The 12,979-nt window shown below is 48.0% G+C and overlaps 1 protein-coding gene across 1 annotated transcript in view; it reads right to left on the minus strand.

The window, feature by feature from the left end:
• The window catches only part of LOC147692987 (cyclic nucleotide-binding domain-containing protein 2-like), a 182,084-nt gene that overhangs the window by 31,681 nt on the left and 137,424 nt on the right, over window positions 1–12,979 (minus strand). The window contains exon 10 of the mRNA XM_086939568.1: window positions 5,332–5,392. Coding sequence (XP_086795694.1) covers window positions 5,332–5,392 — 61 coding nt within the window. The remainder of the gene's footprint in view (window positions 1–5,331; window positions 5,393–12,979) is intronic.

The following is a 12,979-nucleotide window of genomic DNA, read 5'->3' on the forward strand; positions in this document are numbered from 1 at the left end:
TTTAAATGTGGATAAAAACGGAAATTGATTAATTTTTGAGTGATTCTAAATACCCTTTGCTATAACTGCCAGGCCAATAACTGTGTGGATCGATAAGTAAGGGGATTAAAAAAAGTAAATTTAGTTAAGAGGCTTAAACAGCAGTGAATATGCACAAGGCTGATACTGAAATGTGCATATTTTTATATAGGTGCATTGATTTATCTTCTGTGGGTGTTCATGTCATTGAAACCTGGCAGGCATTCAAGCATGGCTACATATTTATTGGTTAAATAAATGTGGAAATCTTCCAGTTTCAGCTTTATTTTTTATACAAAACCTATAATAAATATGGATAAATACAGATAACATTGACAATAAATAAATATGGATAAATACAGACGGAAATGTCAAAAAAATAAATACCATAAAACCGGGAGCCCTAATCATAAGCAATGCTAAAAGATGAAATTCGTAATTTGGGACCGTTCATCTTTCAGGTAGATTGTACTCTCTCTAGCGCCAGGATGCCCCTTGCATAGCTGTTAGTGCATTATAATTATATTTCATGCACTGTGCACCAGGAATTGCTTAAAGCTGTGGGACAATAATTCTAGGGCTACTAAGAGCATTTATCAAGCCCCTAAACACACCATTTCAGTGAGTGAATGCTCTGTCAAAAAGAAAACTCTTAAAGATCCTTCTGAACCTTTGAAGTCTTCCACACTCTAGGCAAGATGCATCAATTTATGCCAAACTCTTGTAGCCTTATTTGTGAACATTTCAACGCCAGAACATTATTTAGTTCAGCTAAGAACACACTGTCCTTTGACCGCAACGATCTAGAGAGTCTATCTTTAAAAAAAAAATTTAAAAACCTGTATACTATTTTAATCGGTGATGGTCACTTATCACAGCATGTTAAAATTCAGTGTTGACTACCCTGGGCTTACTAGGGAGGGAAACTTCAAGTACGGCCACTGCGTACAAAAAGGCATAGCCAATTGTTCATTCAGGGCATAGGCTAGGAATTTCAAATCCTCCATATCGATCAGACAGAATATTGTTGAAACAATATCAAAAGACCAAATATCAAAAGGTAAGTTTCTATACATTTTCAATAACCTAACCTCACATATGTGGAGTAGTAAATCCTTACCTCCCTCTCTGATCCCTCTGTGTGTGATATTTATTCCCTTGATCTGGTTGTAACAATCTTCTGTCCCATCAATATTCAGGATTCAATATTTTTCATCCACAATCTTCTTTCAGAAATAAGAGCACTGCGAAGAATAGCGGTGTCTTTTCCTGCAGCACTTTGAAATTTGAGTGATAATTCTTTGGCACTGGGGAGACCAAGGGCCAGATGTACGACCCTCAGTGCTTGCGACTCGCAATTTGCATTATTTTCCGACTCGAAAATTGCAAGTCACAAACACTGATGTACAACAGTGTCTAAGAAGACACTGTTGGCGTTTCCCAAATGGGTCGCAAAAGGTCCTGCCTCATTAATATTCACGAGGCAGGTCGCATTTTACACCTCATTGGGAATGACAGGCAATCACAGGGATGCTGGCCTGCTGGGGTCAGCAGACTACCATGTGTGGGATGGCTTTTTCCATAAAGCAGGTTTTTTTTTTAAATGCAGCCCATTTTCCTTAAAGGAAAACAGGATGCATTTAAAAATAAAAATGAAACGTTTCAGTTTCATTTTTTAAGAGCAGGTAATGGTTCCACCACTGCCTGCTCCAAGAAAACATATTCACTGCCAATCACAAAAGTGTCCCCCTGAGCACCCCATCCTGTTTGCGACTGGCTTACCACCAATTTGAAATTGTTGGAAACTGCGATTGTTTCCCGACTGCATTTGCGTTGCAAAACAATCTTAAACCCCCCTGCGACTCTTGGCACACCCCTTCCTAATAGTGAGTCACAAAACCTATTTTGCGAGTCTGTAACAAGTTACCAACTTGCAAAATAGGTTTGGTACATGCTACAACCCCTTTTAGCGGTCGCAAACGGGCCAATTGCCCATTTGCAAATGCTGAAAACAGTCGTACATCTTGTCCTTAGGGACTTATGACTAATATTATTAACTTGGTTCCTATGGGCATTGGAGCTATGGCTGTTATGTATCACCCATGTAGAGATATTCCATACTGACCTGACAAAGTATTTTTAAATGAATGATGCCAATCATGCCTGATGCACTGAGGTGATCACTGCTGGAAGTCTTGCAAACTGTGGCCACTAATGTAATTTTGTCTGATGTGGTCATTGTTACAACTTTAATAGTAGCTTGGGATGCTTTTCATTGAACATCAGTAACTGTTATTACTGAAAAAGTTGGAGACCCCTTCTCTATCCTGTACCATTGAGTTTGTTCACAATAAACAACGATTATTGACATAAAAGGTGCAATCATGGATAATTTATCAGATTGTGGTTAGTAATGTGAAGCCATCTTTTGACGTCAACATTGTCTACAATGATCAACTGTGTAATTGTGTCAGACTCCAACATCACACTGTCGGGTTGGGTGGAAAGGATTCTCACACCTCATAAGAAACTCACCAACTTGGCGCTACTTCTGGCCAAGAGATGGTGGGCTGCTATTGAGGAAGACAAGGAGAACCTCAACATGGGCATTGGCGACAATCACTTCTATATTGCCCCGAACAGTTGAAACTATATGCATTGTGCATGCCATTGCCTTCTAGGCCAAGTGTTATCAAGGCCTATCTTCTATCCTAAACTGTACAAATAGACCCTGGTTGATGCCAGGTAGGTTTGCGGTGTTAACCTATAAATACCCACCGATGCCCTCAAACCCCTCCTTTTCTATGGGACCTTGCCTATTCCACATTCAAGCACACTCCCAACTGCAAGAACTGTCTCACCTGGGTGCCCTGACTGTTGCTGACACATAATTGCTTAAATGATCACCCCTTGTGCAACGAGGCAGCTCTATGATGCTTTCAATATGTGCTGTTTTACAATTCTCTCCTTGAATGATCACATTGCACCGATTTGTTACTTCTTTTGTCCTTTTTGTTTTGTTTTTCATGTAAAAGTTCAATGAATAGGCTTTGGCAAAGCCAATAGGTCGCGCCTCTGTGAGATCTATTAACTTTTTCAATGTTTTTTTAGGAATGTTGTATAGTATGGTGTAGTATGGTACATCATTGTATGGTATGGCATACTATGGCTTGGCACTGTATAGCATGGTATGGCCTCTAATTGTATAGTTTGTTATTGTATGGCCTGTTATTCTATGATACGTTATGATATGGCCTGTCTTATAGTATGATATGGTGTGTCCTTGTATAGTATGCTATGATATGGTATGTCATTGGATAGTATGGGATGGTTTGCCTTATCATGGGATGGGATGGGATTAAGTCTCACGGTATCATATGGTAATGATACGGTATGCAAGGAGCCATCAAAGGTCTGTAACAAATAAATGCGTGCAACCTCATACAGATACCTGAACATACATACAGGTATCTGAGTGTGTTTTACATGATTGCCTTTTGTTGTGGCACCAACAGTTCTTGTTTTGTCTGGAAATCAGGACATGAGTTTCATGTATAACATATTTTTGCCAAAGCCTATTCTTAATGCGTAATAATAATCAGATCGTGGATAACGTATACTATGCCCCATTAATCCCATTGCGAAGAGGACAGCCAGTGCTGGTGGTCAGCCTGTGTGCCTTGTAATCTGAATCAGCAGAGGTATTGCAGAGGCGTGTCCTGTCAACTGCCATAGCCTTCTAAATTCCCGCAAGCAGCAGTTGTGCAATTTAAATTTTACAGCTTGATTGCATGGGTCATACATTTTCTGATGATTATAGTCAGGAGCTGTGCCCTTTCCTCTACTATACACAGTGGCATAGCTAGACATACTGGCGCCCGGGTATAGGTAAGAGCGGGGGCGGGGGTCTGGTGGCGGCCAATGGAAGACTTGTTCTCGGGCCCGGATGGGTGGTGGTAGTCGATAGACACAACTCCCGCCGCCCCCAAAAACAGTGCTGCCCTTCTAGCTACACCACTGCCTACACAGGACTCAACAGGCCATTTTCAGTCAGATCATCCAAATTACTGGAAGGAGGCTGTATTTCTTGTACAACGTAACTATTTTATTGTGCAGAATTTGTTGGTTTGTGTTTGGTACCATAGGCCGTCTGCACTTTGTAGGTGCAGCCCAGTTGTGTTTATCTTTCTTTGTCATTGGCAGGGCATGCTCTGGAAACCAGTTACATTACACAAGGCCGCACCGGGAGATTGAGTGATTTGTCCAGAATCACAGTATATTGAGCCGACGCTGAGACTAGAATCAATAAACTCTTCTATGGCCTCTCCCTTTGACTTTGTGTCGTATGGGTGGGGGAAACCAGGAAGGTCCTTCAAGACAACTACACAAGGTGGTGTGCGTGTAGGCCTGGATGCAAGAAATGACAGTGGATGGGAGACAGTCTGCAAACACACACATGCACACTTATGGAGTTCTACTAGTGAAAGATCAAGGATTGGCAAAGTCAATAGGTCTGGTCTATGTGAGAGCTATTGGCTTTGCCAATGTCTTTTAGCCAAGTTTACAGCAGCATGTCTTAGACCGGAGTGGTGTAAAGAAGGGTTGCATAGAGTAGAGAGGCATAGAGTAGAGTGGTGTAGAGTGGCGTAGAGTGGAGTGACAGAGAGTGGCACTGTGTGGAGTGGGGTGGCATAGAGTAGAGTGGCGTAAACTGCAGGACTAGAGAAATGTGAAGGCCACTACAAATATGTTCATTATGTTGAATGTTTCTAAAACAGGACTTTTTTAATTTAATGTTTTCTTGTATAATAAACATTTTATATACACATGTTTGATAGAGGAAATCCTTTGTGGAAGAACACTCACTCTATTATACCTAATTATTTTTAGTATAACCAATAAAAATTAATTCCTTCAGAAAGTAGAGCAATGTTTAAGCCAAGCACAAACTGAATCACCACTTGGCACAGTGAGATTCGGTTAATGGATACAAATGGCTTGTTCATTCATATACGAACATGGTGATATCCATGGCTTGCAAAAGGTAAACATTTTTTTGTGAAAGCTCTTCTAGGACTAGAGAAATTTGAAGGCCACTAAAAATATGTTAATTATGTTGAATGTTTCTGAAACTGGACTTGTTTAGCACACTATTCTTAAAATGTAGCATACCTCCTTGTCAAATGAAAGACCTGGCTCTTCGACTGATACCCACAGCACAGCCCCTGGATACCCTCTCGGGTGATAAGCAGCACTATATATATATAGCGCTTGATTGATTATTGATTGAAATGGGAAAACATATATACTTACTGACTTCACGATATAGATCCAATCTGTGACATTGCTATTCTTTAAAATGATAGCTCCTCTTCTACAAACAAGGAAAGAGAGGAAAACTAAATGAAATCTGCACCATACATGTAACGGCACAACCGGACAAATGCTAAAAATGCTTTAAAGTAAGAAATGTAATTTTACCCTGTTTTTCTCCAAAAATATATCCAGATGTCAGAGTAGGAGTCAGCTGTTTAAAATGAGAGCACATCTTAAAAGAGTCAGCCATCTCAACAAGGCTGACCTTATTTATAAATGGCCATTGCACAAATCCATGATTTACATAGATTTCAAAGAATCGAAATTTGCCTAGTGTAGTAACGGTAAGTTTCAATTCTATTAAGGACACGGAGGCGAGGATTATGCTTTTCTCTCTTCGCTGTTTATTAACATAACATCGCACAGCAGCCAGAAAAGCATCAAAACTTGAAAATTTTTTAGTATTCCCAACACAGGAATATCAGAAAAACATTGTAATAACATCGTTTAATAACTACAAATCCCATGAGATGAACATTAGGCAGTCCTTCTTTAGTGTCCATAAATCCCAATATAAGGCGTCTAACCAACGAACTCCTCCTCTTTCTTCGTGGCGAGTCAGGCCAAAGTCTCAAGCATCTCGTTTCGCACCATCATTCCCTGGCGGAAAAAAGAACAGCGTGAGCTAAGCCATACCCGCTAAGCATGAAGGCAAATCAACAAAGCAGAGCATCAAGTCAATCGACATGCAATCCAAGACAACAGTAACCATACTGCAAGTCGGAAAACGGATTACTTACTCCAGTACGGGCGGGATCTCCGCAGGAGGTATGGGTGGGATAATCCTCGCCTCCGTGTCCTTAACAGAATTGAAACTTACCGTTACTACACTAGGCAAATTTCGATTCTATGTCAGGACCGGAGGCTTCAGATTATGCTTGTTTAAAGCTTGTCCACCACCAAACTAGCAATATCCACCATTGGCTTAAAATAGAACCTTTTGAAGGTGGAATCCGAAGACCAGTCCGCAGCACGCATGAGGTCTTCTAATCGTGCCCCAAGGGCAAAAGCTTTGGAGGCCATGGCCCCTCTTGCCGAGTGAGCTCCGAACTGCCTCGTATCAATACCAGCTTCCTGCATCACCCAACGCACCCACCGGGCTATAGTGGGGGAAGAGACAGCCTTGTGCGGTTTGCGCAGCGCAATCAGTAACTGTCGTTCACCCGGAGGGCGAAGTTCCGTTGTAACATCCTCATAGGTCTTCAAACACTGTACCACACACAACTTAGGGGCATCTGCAAATGCCGGATAGGAAATAGACCTCGTGGCCGATTTCATGCGTCGGCCCACGGTAAAGGTCACCCCATCCGGGGAAAACGCTCTCGCCGTGACATCCAGGGCACGCACATCAGACACCCTGCGACAAGACACTAAGCACAGGAGCATCGCCAGTTTAGCTGACAGTTCTTCTAAGGAAAGATACTTGTTAGGCTGCCAGGAAAGAAAAAGGTTCAACACCACGTTAACATCCCACAGGACGGAATACCGTGGCTCCGGCGGTAAAGCCAGACGCACTCCTCTAAGGAGTCGACATACCAGGGGATGCTCCCCAACCGCCACTCCATCTATCTGCACATGAGCCGCTGATATGGCAGAACGTATCGTATTAATCGTCCGGTATGCTAAGCCGGAGGTAGAGAGTTCTGCAAGAAAATTCAGGATAGGAACGAGGCCTGCGACCATGGGATCCAAACCCCGTCAAAGACACCAACGAACCCACCTGGTCCAAGCCGATCTATACCTCTTGGCAGTGCTGCCTGCCCAGGCCTTGGACAAAAAATGCTGAGCTGAGTTCGAAAGGCCAGGGAGCGACCAACGTCGCCTGAAAGCCTCCATGCCATGAGGCGGAGAGAACCCTGGAGGAGATGGTGAGGGACCCCGTCTGGATTGAGGAGAAGACGAGGAAGCCGGGGGAGTAGGATTGGAGAATCCCAGGAAAGTTCCAGAAGAACTGGAAACCACACTTGCGACCTCCACACGGGCGTCACCATCACCACGTCCGCCATCTGACGGCGAATCTGGGCCGCGGCCCGCACTATCATGGAGAACGGCGGGAAGGCATACGGCCGTTCCTGACTCCAGTCTTGGAGGAACGCATCCGTCGCTTCCGCCAAGGGGTCCGGTCTCCAGCTGAAGAACCTCGGGAGCTGGAAGTCCAGACGGGACGCAAACAGGTCTATGGAAAACGGTCCCCAGCATGCCGCCAGCCAGCGGAACACTTGAACATCCAGCTTCCACAGGCTGGAGTCTCGAAGATATCTCGAGTGCCAATCCGCCACCTGATTGGCCCGACCCGGCAGGTATTCTGCCGTAACCGAGACTTGATGGGCGAGACAATAATCCCAAAAGTCTTTCGCCAGGTCCGCAAGGGCTCTTGATCGCGGACCCCCTAAGTGGTTCACATACCGAACCGCTGAGACATTGTCCATCCGCAGAAGGACGCATGACTTCACCGAGTCCCTCGTCCAGCAACGGACGGTGAACAAACCTGCTAGAAGTTCCAAGCAGTTGATGTGAAGTCGCTGTTCGTCGGATGACCAAGCGCCGCCTGTGGAGAAATCCCCGCAGCGGGCGCCCCAGCCAGACCTGCTGGCGTCTGACTCGATCACCAAGTCCGGAACGGACCCGAAAATCGCGCGGCCGTTCCACGCCTCCATGTGGGCGAGCCACCAAGACATTTCCTCTTTGACCTCCACCGACAGGGGGATCAAGCGGTCGTAGGATAGCCCTCTGCGCAAATGGTGCGCTTTCAGTCGCTGAAGAGCCCGATAGTGAAGAGGGCCCGGGAATATCGCCTGAATGGACGATGAGAGAAGGCCTACTACTCTGGCCACCTGCCGGAGGGAGGTGTGCGATTTGGAGATAGTTTGCCGAAGCACATGCTTGATTTTGGCCATCTTTCTGGACGGCAAACTGAGAGTCGATGTCACCGAGTCCACCACAAAGCCCAGGAACACCATTTGCTGGGCGGGGGTGAAAACCGACTTCTCCCTGTTGACAATAAACCCCAGACCTTGTAACAGGGAGACTGTCTGAGACAGATGGGCGGCCAACTTGCTCGGGTCCTGGCCCAACAGCAAGATGTCGTCCAGATAGACGATAAGCCGAATCCCCTGACTCCCCAGGGTTTCGGTGGCCGGGTGCAGAATTTTTGTAAAGCACCAAGGGGCCGAGGAAAGACCGAACGGAAGGGCCTTGAACTCGAACACCATGTCTCTCCAGCATAACTGAAGGAAACGACGATGCGGGGGTAAATCGGAACCACCAGATACGCATCCTTGAGGTCCAGATGGACCATCCAGTCGTTCGGGAGCAAAACATCCCTCAAAAGATGGATGCCCTCCATCTTGAAATGGTTGTACACCACCCAGCCATTGAACTCCCTGAGGTTGATGACTGGTCGTCTGCCTCCGTCCACCTTTTCCACAAGAAAAATATTGCTCAGGAACCCCCGGGGGTGGCGCGTTGTTCGACAAATAGCCCCCTTGCGCAGCAGCGCCGAGACTTTTTCGTCGATCAAGAGTGCGTCCTTTTGAGAGAACGTTATGGGCCGAGGAGGCTCCGCCTGGCACGGCTGGTCGTAAAACTCTATGCGGAACCCCCGCACGGTCTGAAGAACCCATGCGTCCGTTGTAATAGCCTCCCACGCCTGGGGGAAACACGCCAACCTCCCCCCAATAACAACCTGATCCGCAGGGATAACACTCACCGTGGGAATTGTTGCCGCCGGAGTCGTTCCGGAAGTTTCCGCGTCCTCTGAAACGCTGACCTCTGGTGGGGTAAAAGTTGTTGTAATTTGCAGAGGAGTTGTAGCTTCCTCTGCCGGAGCCATGCCCTTTTCCGGGCTGTTGCTGACCACCACGGCCGGTCGTGAGGCCCCTACCACGACCAGCCCCCCGGGAAAAACGCTGGTGGAAGACCCGCTTGATGGTTGACTGGGCCTTATCCAGGGAGGTGAAGGTGGAAACAAACTTCCCCAGTTCTTTTATGAATGGCTCGCCAAAGAGCCCTCCTTGGGCAACAGCGCCAGCTTCCGACGAAGCCAAATCGCCCAACTTGGGATCCAGTTTTATCAGCAGCGACCGACGCCGTTCGGTCGAAAGGGCACAGTTGGCATTCCCCAGGAAGATAACAGCCCGCTGCGCCCAGTTGGACAGTACTTCCGGGCAAATGCCGCTGCCCGACACCTTGGCTTCTTCGGCCATATCGAGGATTTTGGTGAGGGGGCCAATGGTGTCCAAGAGCTTGTCCTGGCAGGAGCGCCAGGAACGGTCGATCCCCTTCCGGGGGTCCTTTACGAACTTCGCCATGAAGGTGGCCATTTTCCCATCGAGCTCCGGCGTCATGGCCACCTTCCCATCCAAAGTCGGGCGGGGACATTCGCCCCTCAAACAGCTGCGCGCCTCCTTCTCCAAGGGCTTGCGGAGGCGGCCCGCTACAAATTGCGCCACCTTGTCACCAGGCGCCCAAGCAGCCGACCGCGGATGCATGATTTCGTCCGGGTCCAGCATGCCTGAAGTGTCTTTGGGCAATTCTGTCGAATTGGACGCCGGTCGCCATGACCGCACGGAGTCCTCGTCGTCGTCGTCGTCCGTATCCGCGGGGGAAACACCCCCCGGGGAGGCCGGGACAACGTCCGCCGGCGTTGAAGGGGTCTGAGGCGGAGGCGCCTCGGAGGCCGACCCGGACGCCTTAGCCAGGAAAGCGTCGCGTAGGCGCTCGAAGGCGTCCTTGTCCACACCTTGTGAACCACTGGGACCCGTGTCCCCACGTGGTTTCTTGGCCGCCGGAGGCCGGCAAGGATCGTTGGCGGGAGCCCCCCCTAGGGCCGGTGCCAACTTGGCACATTCTTCGACAATGCGGGCTGAAAGTCTGTCCTCCATAGGCCCAACGATTTCCTGCACGCACCGGTAAATCGACTGGTCCACAGCCGCATTGAACTCGTCGTCTTGGAGGTACTGGTGTGACTCCTCCTCCTCGACGTAGTACCCCTCAGCCATGGCGTCCACCACTCAGTAGAGAATAATTTGGAAACTGAGGGTTCCGATGGCGTACACAGACAGCCACGTGTGGGCCAACCGAAGGTTAGCAAGGATTGTAGGCCGGTGGAACCGAGCAATCAAAAAGGCAGCACCAGCCTTCACAGCGCGCTTACCCTCTCTCCAGAGACCGGGTCTCACCGCCTCCCAGCGCGCTCGAGCGGGGAACACCCCAGCGGAAGCTGATGTAGGGAAAAGGTGCTGAAAATCGCCCGCAGGCTTCAACGTGGTTACAACCACCAGTACAGACCCCACCGGGGCGTTCAGGCACAGGACAGTACAACCCGAGAGGGCGTCAGGGTTAGGCGGCAGCGGGCACTTGCGACGTCGACTCCCCAGCGCGGCTCCAATCAGCGAGACGGAAGCTGCGCGCGGGCAGGCGAGACGCAACGGCGCCCTCTAGCGGCGAACTCAACACCGCGGAATACACGGGGACATTGCGTAAGGGGCGAAGGCGTCCCCGCGATGGAAAAAGGGGCTCTGGAAGGGAAGACAACCCCCACAGGCCCCCCAAAGCAACAGTCAATGCAAATAGAATATAAGAAAACACAAAACCTCAACAAACACAAAATGTGCAAGAGAGGGAGAATAGCACTTAACTGGCTGCAAAGCAGCGAAGAAAGAGGAGGAGTTCGTTGGTTGGACGCCTTATATTGGGATTTATGGACACTAAAGAAGGACTGCCTAATGTTCATCTCATGGGATTTGTAGTTATTAAACGATGTTATTACAATGTTTTTCTGATATTCCTGTGTTGGGAATACTACAAAATTTTCAAGTTTTGATGCTTTTCTGGCTGCTGTGCGATGTTATGTTAATAAACAGCGAAGAGAGAAAAGCATAATCTGAAGCCTCCGGTCCTGACATAGAATTCCATTAATGTGCAAGGTAGCACTGAACTGAAGTCAAGCTATTTAGGGTTGAGGTTCATTTTGCATTTCTTTTTTATTCTGTTTATTTCCTCCCCTTAGAACATATTTTTCCTGTGATCAAATCCCTTAATTTCAATTAAATATGAGGGCGTTACGTACTGCGTAGTTAAATGTCTGTAACACTTTGAAAATATGAGAGGTATTGTAAAACTGAGAAGATATACACGGAATGTAAACATTTTGGCTGCCTTTTTCTGGTTTGATTGAGGATTTACATGTGGCAACAAGAGTGATTGTGTGTCTGTGTGTACATTAATGTTAGACTCCTTTTTGGTTATAACTCCACTATGATTGATGGTTACAGTATGTATTTATAAATAACTAATGATTCATTTTAATATGAAGCATTATAGCTACATATGTATTGAGATTTTCACTCAAAAGATTTTAAGATATATGTATGTGTACTGTGTTTTTCACTCAAATGTTTTTTAAACATGTAAATTAATGTTTTAAACTGCAGGTCCTTATATTATTTATTCTGAGAAGACCCAGAAGGTTTTTGGCAAAGGGCTGAAACACGTCACCATTACAAAGAAGAGTGGGGGCGTGGCCAAGCCATCGACCGTAATGGCCGCACAGCTGTGAAGCTCTCGAACCGAAAGTCCTTCTCCTGAGAGTTACGGCACCTATCCTCACCTCTGCTGATTACCAATGGGAGAAAACTTCATTAGCTATTTCTTGGTGATTCAGCAACTTGCCGATTGACACCCAATGCCCCCCTTCGGCTGCTGGATCACCAGGCGGGAAGACGTGGCCTCGCCAGCCTCAGAGACCCCACGGTGACAGGGGCCACAGGTGAACAGGCTGTGGAGCCTCGCTGGGCACCCTCCATCCCCTACACCATCGGTGTCTGACACTTTAGCCTCCACCTCCTACTGTTGCCGGCCTGAGAGGGTACATCGCAGCCCGTTTCGGAGGCCCCGCGGCTACAAGGGGCGTGGGTGAGCCTGAGGCCAAGGCTGCAGTGCCTCGCTGGCCTCCCTCTCTAGGCTACCTTTTGTCAACGCATCGGGCCCACGCCCAAACTTGCCGCGACTGGCTGCTCAACACTTAGAGGCCAGCCAGCCAACCACATCCACATTCATCACAGCTCACCAGGGCCCAAGGAGGCATGGCCTGGCTGGCGCCATTTTCCACAACATCGGGACCGGCCCATACTTGTTGCAACCGGCCCCTCACCACTCAGTGGCCAGCCGACCACGCCTGAGTCTACTGGCAGCTCACCAGGGCCCGCGGAAGAGAGAACAGGTCAGATCCTTCTGGGAGAGCACACACCACCACTCTGCAGCTACCCTCCAAGCTGGTACCTGTGGCCTAACTCTGATTGCTTCATTGCCCCCTGTGGGACTGGCACCATCACACCTGTAAGCACCTGCATGCTGTGCTCCTTGAACCTTGCATTCGGTGCTGCTGTGCCCCCGCTGTGTAGGGGGGTGCTGGAGGACAGGAATACTACTGGCCTGTTCCCCTGCCTGCCCTTCATTACTCATCACAGCTGGTGGGATTTCTCACCTTATGCCTCATCATTGGTGCTGCCCATGGAAGGTCCCTTAAGTGCCCTCTCCCTACACCAGTTGAGCCATGGGTGTTCTCTTTCCATGATTAGACACC

Source organism: Lissotriton vulgaris, chromosome 9, assembly GCF_964263255.1.
Source record: "Lissotriton vulgaris chromosome 9, aLisVul1.2, whole genome shotgun sequence".
NCBI lineage: Eukaryota > Metazoa > Chordata > Amphibia > Caudata > Salamandridae > Lissotriton > Lissotriton vulgaris.